The sequence below is a fragment of the Thalassophryne amazonica genome, chromosome 4 (assembly GCF_902500255.1).
Source record: "Thalassophryne amazonica chromosome 4, fThaAma1.1, whole genome shotgun sequence".
Classification (NCBI taxonomy): domain Eukaryota; kingdom Metazoa; phylum Chordata; class Actinopteri; order Batrachoidiformes; family Batrachoididae; genus Thalassophryne; species Thalassophryne amazonica.
The window spans coordinates 91522231-91530698 of record NC_047106.1 but is presented as its reverse complement, the minus strand read 5'-3'; the positions used below and the strand labels follow the sequence as shown (position 1 = coordinate 91530698).

Here is an 8468-nt window from a genome sequence, read left to right as displayed (position 1 = left end):
TTAATCGTTAGATGTCTTAAACACATCTTAATCGAGCCCAAGATTAAAAAGGTTCTGAACGTCCTGAATGTATTGTGCAATCAGTGGTTCTGCGGCAACAGCTCACGCGCTATCACTCTTCCCCTTAGGAGCTGTACCGCCCATGTATGTAGGGAAGTCCTTAATAAAAAGAGCGGGAGCGCAGGCCAGACTTTAGTGTAGCTTTGGTGTACAGCCTGACTGCACTCCTCGCGAGCTTAAAATTGAATTCTATCTCTCACTTGTTTTAAGGCCTGGTTGTCTCTTCCTCTTATCAAAGATACAGTATTCTAAACCCGACAGCATGCTTAATCCATTTCGAAGTTCCATGACACATGCTGAGAATGCTCTGAATGCAGCATGAATGCAGTATGACTACCCTTCGACCGACATTTGAATACTCCCCAGTTCAAATGCAGCATGACAGTGGTGTGCATATTTTCTACATTCATGCTGGCTGTGTGAATTTGGTGGATTTAAAGTGCCACACAAATCGAACAATTCGTACAGTCCCTCTAACGCCTGTCATACCACACTCGCATGGCTGTCAGAATGCGGCACTACTGCAACTTGACTGCCGTTTGAATGTTTTCCAAAATGAATGTAGAGTGCATGTGCTCTGGCCGCACGAATGTCCCTAACACTGTACAAGACATTCAAGTGCAGCTCAAATTTGCACAACTGATGTTCAACTCCTAATTCGTATGGCATTCAGGCTCATTCGTACTCTAGTGTGATGGGAGTATATGGAAAGTCACAATTGGCTGTCCTAAAAGTCCCTAAATGATGTCATCACCTAATTTACACAATTGACCATGTGCATGCAATTGTTATTGTTACTGTAGGAGAGAATAATAATGTGACAGGGATAAAAAGTGAGTGAAAAACATCTTAAACATGTTTAGAACTACAAATGAAATTTCTTCTGTTTATTCTTGGACTTGGAGCTGACAAAAGTGATCCAATAGAGAGACTCGAACGGAGTTACTTGGGATTTTTTTTTTTCTTCTTAAGTCTGGTATTTAGTGCAATGATTTATTTTTGAGAAAGAAAAAATCTGCCTGGAATTGATGTGACACAGACAGTTGGGACATTTATCTATTATTTTGCTGTTCTGGTTGGTTTGGCATGCTAGTGACAAAATATTTAAGACTTGGGCTAAAAACAAATTTTGTGGCAAAAAATGAACACACACAGTTGAAAGTATGGAGGCGGCAACCAGCCTGCCTTGCATCTGTGTGAGCCAGTTCATGCATCACGCAGCTGCTCGCACTGTTTTCCCGTGTGTATGAAGCAGCATCGTGCACGCCTGCTCGTTGGCTCAATGTTTTTGTGGTTCGCTCATACGAGCTGTTCCGCCCTGAGTCACCCTGAGTTGTAGTCCTACTATGTGTGAAAGGGGCCCTAACAGACAACCTGCTGCATCAGCTGAGCTACAAATGTGGGGTATTATGATTATTTTTAAATGGGTTAGAATATTTTTCATAAAATATTGTTAAATCCTAACTACCTGTAGTCAAAGACAAAAGAGAACTGTTGGAACAACCAAATAAACTGCTTCAGCTGGGAACACTCAAATGAATGAGGGTGAACTAAATTAAATTAAGTAGTAATTTGTCCATCTGTATGTGGCCCTGTGACAAACTGGTGTCTAGGGTGTACCCTACTTTCACACCGTATGGTTGTTGGGATACAGTGCATCTTTAAAGTATTCACAGTGCTTCATTTTTTCCACATTTTGTTATGTTACAGCCTTATTCTAAAATGGATGAAATTCATTTTTCCTCAAAATTCTACACACATTACCACATAATGACGATGTGAAAAAAGTTTTTTTTTTTAGATTCTTGGAAATTCATTCAAAATAAAAACTAAGAAATCACATGTACAGAAGTATTCACATCCTTTGCCATGAACCTTAAAATTGAGCTCAGGTGCATCATGTTTCCACAAATCATCCTTGAGATGTTTCTACAGCTTAACTGGAGTCAACCTGGGGTAAATTCAGTTGATTGGATATGATTTGGAAAGGCACACACGTCTCTACATATAAGGTCCCACATTTGACAGTGCATGTCAAAGCACAAACCAAGCATAAAGTGAGAGGAATTGTCTGTAGACCTCTCAGACAGGATTGTCTCAGGGCACAAATCTGGGGAAGGGTACAGAAACATTTCTGTTGTTTTGAGTGTCACAACGAGCACAGTGGCCTCAATAAATCATAAATGGAAGACGTTAGGATCCACCAGGACCCTTCCTAGAGCTGGCCATCTAAACTGAGCAATTGATGGATAAAAGCCTTAGTCACAGAGATGACCAAGAACCTGATGGTCACTCTGTTAGAGCTCTAGCATTCCTTTGTGAAGAGAGGAGAACCATCCAGAAGGACAACCATCTTTGCACCAATCCAGCAATCAGGCCTGTATGGTAGTGTAGCCAAACAGAAGCTACTCCTTAGTTAAAAACACATGGCAGTCTGCCAAGGCACCTTAAGTACTCTCATACCATGAGAAACAAAATTCTCTGGTCTGATGAGACAAAGATTGAACTCTTTAGTGTGAATGCCAGGCGTCATGTTTGGAGGAAACCAGGCACCATCCCTACAGTGAAGCATGGTGGTGGCAGCCAGATGTGTCGAATCCGGCTTCAGAAAGTAAAAACCCTCCCGTGTGTTGCTTCTGCCTGTGCACCTAAAACAGGTGATCTCAATAATTAGCTCATCCACCTGCCTGAAGAGCTGAACTAATTACAATCAGCTGGTTTATTGGGAAGATGGAGCAAATATGTGGCTGGACTTTTACTTTCTGAAGCTGGATTTGTGACAGCAGTTTGTGCCAGGTTATAGTGCCGGCACAGGTATAATCTGTTGATTGTGTCTGTGGATGATGGTTTGAGTCTTTGCTGTGAACGGTGCATCTTCTTCCTCCACCACGGACTGCTTTGCAGCATGAGTTGAAAGACTCACAGCCCCTCATCTGCTCATGTGTCAGTTACAGAATCAGTGGATTCTGCCTGCACACAATGAAATTATCCCATAATTCATAAAACAAATCAATAAAATAATGTGAAAATACTCAGTTTTGCCTCTGTGTGGAGTAGAGCTGATGCATGACACCATGCGTGTGCGCTCGTCAATATAAGTGTTCCACCTGCCAATCAAAAGGGTTCTGCCTGCCAGACGAAACCGCTCTGACACATATAATACCGTGCTGCACCAACCCAAACCACTTGGTGGAAATGGGGCTGTCAGTAGCCTGTAAAAATTCTTAAATTTTCCGGATCACTTCTGAAGCCGCAATGTTCAAAGAGTGTGGAAAAAAGTGCCACTGGTCCACAATCCACTCATTCAGATGCATGTGATCCTTAGAAAACTAAAACCAGCAGGCTCCACATGCAGCAGTGTTTTCATTTCATTTCAAAACTTGCAGCAAACACATCCAGCCGGCATAACTCCAGAAATTAAGCACATAAACACAGAAATGCTTCTGATCGATAACCAAACAAATGGGGCTTTTAAGTAAATAGTTCTCCCGCTGATATCACTTTCTCCTTCTTTTCCAATGTTGTGACTCACCCGGAGGTTCCTGGATTTTAGTGGCGCATGGTTCAAAATCTGAATATTTATCTCTTCAGTAACCACACAGTGGCAAAACATTAATTTCAAACTGTTGTTTAATTTTAGTCTTAAATACTCAAAAAAATGTATCATGTCACCTACACATTAATGTTCTCCCCATATTTGTGTGGGTTTCCTCTGGATGCTCTTGCTTTCTCCAACTTCCAAAGATATGCCGGTTAGGTGAAGTGTAAATTATAATTGGCCGTGAGAATATAGTGGTCACCCCCCCAACACACACACACATGAACATGGATTGGAGTAAGCAGGTATAGAAAATAATGCAATATTTCTTTGGCCAATGACAAAAATGTTCATTGATATAAAGTAAAAAGAAAAGGTATCTTAAAGTTCAGACATATTTTTGATACTACTTTTTATTTTTATTTTGGAAAACCAACTTATTACAATTACATGTAATTAAAATGTTTGCTTTCTGTGACCTGCATTTCACACAATGTGGGCACATGAGATGACATGTTTTGATTTAAGGTAAGAATAGAATTTAAGTAAAAGTGTTCATTTGACTTTAATCTTGGGGGAAGCAGTATTTCTGCACTTAATTTTGGCAAACTTAATTCAATGGAACGTTGCCAACAAAAGCAATTTCCATTTGAATGTATCTTTTTTCAGTGTATATTAGAAAAAGGATTTCGCCCAATAATGTTTTTCTTGGTGTTCTTCTCTGGCTTAAATAATATGATAAAACACTTTGGAACAAATATACACAGTATCAGTCCAAAACTGGAAGCCAAAATAGCAAATATCTCCACAGCCACAGTGAACTTCCCAGGAGAGCTGACATATGCTGGGATAAAGGTGATCCAGACTGCAGAGAATATCACATGCTAAAGTGATCAATTTGGCCTCATTAAAATTATCAGGTAGTTTACGGGCTAGGACAGCTAACACAAAACAAAAGATGGCCAGAAGTCCGATGTAACCAAGTACAGCCCAGAACCCTGCAGCTGAGCCCAATGCACACTCCAGGATTATTCTGTCCTTAAATGTTGTCAGGTTTTTAATTGGGAAGGGGGGACTGAGAACTAGCCAAATAGTGCATATCAAAACTTGAATGAAGGTGAAAGAAATTACAGTCATTATTTGTTGAAGTGAACCAAACCATTTCATGACATTACTACCTGGTAGCGTGGCCCTGAACGCCATGAGAACCACAATTGTTTTCCCCAGGACACAAGAAATACAGAGGACAAAAGTAATCCCAAATGTTGTGTGTCGCAGCACACAGGACCACTCAGAGGGCACCCCAATGAAAGTTAAAGAACATAAGAAACACAGGACCAGAGAGAAGAGCAACAGGAAGCTCAGCTCAGAGTTGTTGGCCCTGACGATCGCTGTTCTCCGGTGACGGAAGAAAATAGCTGCTGTTATAACAGCAAGACAGGCACCACCAACTGAGAATGTGGCCAGGATGATTCCAAGGACTTCATCAAAGGAAAGAAACTCGACAGGCTTGGGCAGACAAATGTCTCTCTTTGCACCAGGCCAGAGCTCAGCAGGGCAACGGAAACAATCAGGGGAGTCTGGAAAAAAGGAAAAGCAGTTTTAACACAGTCTTACGTTACGTATACCTCATCAGTACCTAAATGGAAATATTACCTGTGGTATTACTAATCTCCCCCTCAGGACATGGTGTACAGTCGTAGCAGCAGACAGGTTTGCCTTTCTGCAGCAATTTCCGGGTTCCTGGAAGACAGCTGTCAGTGCACACTGACACAGGCACCTGGCACAAACATACACAAAGACTCACACAGACAAGACGTTGGTGCCACGCAACTTTGTATCACCTAACTTCTCTGCTCATAGTGTTAATTATTGTGCTCTTACTTGGTTTCCACCATCCAGCCAGGTGATTTTCTTGGTGATACGGAACTCCTGGCCTGCTGGTAGAGATGCATCATACAGCCCTACTGTCACCAGCTCAGTGCTGCCGTTCTTGTTTTTCTGCCAGTTCACCAGCTCATATACAGCCACTGGATCACCGTTAATGTCAAATGAGACATGATAACCATTTTGAGAAAAATTTACTCGCTTTAGATGACTAAGAAGCTGTGTAGAATAATAAAAAAAAAAAAGTCACTATTAAGACTTGAAAGGTAAAATCCAACCATTTTACTTCACAAGAGCCAAATTTTGCACATGTGCATTTCGACCTGTGTGTAGTTTATCTTGGTAAATTTGTCACACTGGGTTGTGGAATTCGTTTGCTGACACACTGTGTTGTGAATGCCATGTGCTATGGCATAAACAGCTTTATACACCATGTTAGTGATTCGCAGGTGAGACGTATCAGTGTACGGGCTTTGGAGTGTCTGGATATTTTCACTTCCATCACATGCACTCTCATCTTTGGCAGTGCCTACAAATACAAGACAACATGAGGGTGTTTTTAACTTTGACAGCGAGTCTCATTAACAGTTTCATTGTGCAATAATGTAAGGTTTCAGCAAAAAAAGGACTCCACTGTGAGCAACCACCAATAAAACAAGCAACATATATCTCTCACCTTTTCCAAGGTGACATTTGAATGCATCCTCCCAGAATTCAGTAAGCACAGGAGAAACAGCAACTTTAGTGTCAGAGAGATCAAGGAGGAAGTCTCTGAAGCCTGGGATTACAGATCGCTGAATGCCAAATCCAACTGCTCCAACACAGAAATCAAACCTCAACATGTTTGGGTCAGTTACCCATGATTCACTGCCTATCCACTGACGAGGTGGAGAAGGCTGCCGTGTCAACTCCTCCAGCAAGATCCTCATGTCTCCAGAAGACACAAATGCCACAACAACCACAGCTGAAGACCTGGAAATACAGTGTTGTGACATATCACATACTGCACTGCAGTCATGTGTCAGTGCAAACCTAAAACATTGTCACAGGATGGAAATCAACCTTCTATGAAGTGAATATTTTGCAGTGCAGTATGAATGATGTTGACTGTTTACATTATAATCATTATCAATCAGCATAAGATCAATAAAATGAATAAACTGGTGTAGTTTGGTGTGTGGAAACTGAATGTTCTGACAAACCTGCGAATAACGTCAGCCACTTGCTTAATCCTGCTCAGTGGGTTCGTCCGATCAAATGATACTGAATATTCTACACAGATTCTCTCTTTTTGTGCTGCATGTAGGAAAGTCGCCATGCCATTATTACCATAATCAGAATCAGAGCGGATGGCACCTATCCATGACCACCCAAAGTGTTTCACCAGTTTGGAAAGAGCATCAGCCTGGAACTGGTCACTGGGGATTGTTCTGAAGAAAGTTGGGTACTGCTGCTTATCAGACAAACATGCACAAGTTGCATAGTGGCTCACCTAAAGACAAAAAAAAAAAATGTCAAAAGAACTGTCAGAAAATCAAAAGTTGCTGACTTTTCTGAAACCACCCTTCAAAATTACTTGAGGAATGTCAAAGGCCCCGATGACCCGTGACATGCTGATGGATGGCGTGGAACCAGACTCACCAACAACACCCATCATCATACCAGATTGTGAGCATTTGTCGCCTGTGTCAAACATCATGTCGAGGCCATTTGAAAGCTGGAATGCCACTTGGATTGCCACTGGAACTGAAGCACATGAATCATGGATCTGGTATCCGAGCCTGATGCCCGGCAGCAGCTCTGTGCTATTGTTAATCTCCTCAATGGCAAAGACCATTGCTCGTGAGAACCTCAATTCACGGGGGTTAATGCTGCACACAAACACACATCATTGTAAACCCATAATGAAGAAAGACAGTTGTTAATGACAATAACTGACAGCAACACAATCTGCAATCCATCCTGAACTGATAGACTAAAAGTTTTAACGGTGTTCAGGTTTTCTTCAACTTTGTTTGTGAACACAAATGCAAAATAGATCCATTGTGATTCCATAGAAAATAATATTAAAATGTTGTAATATTTAAAAAAAAAAAAAAACTGTCAAAGTTGATTTTGGTTTGACTGGAACAATACAATTAAGTTCATGTCGAGAAAACTCATGAACCATTTTTGTTCACACACATTATAATATCTTCTTCATACCCCACTCCTGCATGTTACTAACCTCCCTTTGCACTGTACAGGATTAGGTTTGCTGATGTAATTGTGTTTCACAGTGTGCATGTTGAAGTGAATGGAGAAAACACCACCAATAACATAGTCACCATCCATTGAGAAAGCAGGTTGTCGAGCAGAACCCTGGAGCTTACACCTCATAGATGAAGCCCCAGCATTAACCCAAGCACCAGTTCTTTTCTCTTTTCTTCCGTGTTTCACTTTATTGTATTCATTGAATTTAAAAGTAGACGACAATGCAAATAAATCCACAACAAAGCTCAAACCGTAACAAAACATTAAGAACTCCATTGACTAACTCTGTGTGTAAAGCAGCTGTCACTGGGCACATTGTGTTTTCACTTCTTTTATCCCTTTTCAGACAGAACTTTGCCTCCTTGAACTTTACGTCACCTGCTTACTCACAATTACCTCATCTTTTTTCAGTGCTCTTCAAATACTTTCATTCTGTTTGTGCATCTATTGTATAATCTCAAGTGACTGTATGTGTCCCATGTCTCCTGATGTTTTTCACTATGAACACTGGGTATCTCCCCTGTCTCCTCATTCCCATGTTTTTTTTTTTTTTTAATGTTTGCAACAGGTATGAGTTGTGAAAGCTAACTTTTATCTTATTTATTTTTTTATTTCAATTCAGGAGGCCTAAGCTAAGGTTACATGTGTTTGGTATGATGTTCCTTTGAAGGATCATTTGGTACCACTGGAATGACTGTGTCAAACAAAATTACCTTGGGAGGCTCAGATG

General features: G+C 41.0%; 1 protein-coding gene across 1 annotated transcript; it reads right to left on the bottom strand.

The window, feature by feature from the left end:
- On the bottom strand, positions 1 to 7861 carry LOC117509226 (extracellular calcium-sensing receptor-like). The gene is given in 10 exon segments (XM_034168946.1): positions 1 to 20; positions 4293 to 4480; positions 4482 to 5178; positions 5255 to 5378; positions 5483 to 5704; positions 5809 to 6014; positions 6162 to 6457; positions 6688 to 6977; positions 7062 to 7356; positions 7713 to 7861. Coding segments are annotated over 10 exon segments (2445 nt in total). The 5' UTR covers positions 7820 to 7861.
- Between the last annotated feature and the right edge of the window lie 607 nt (positions 7862 to 8468).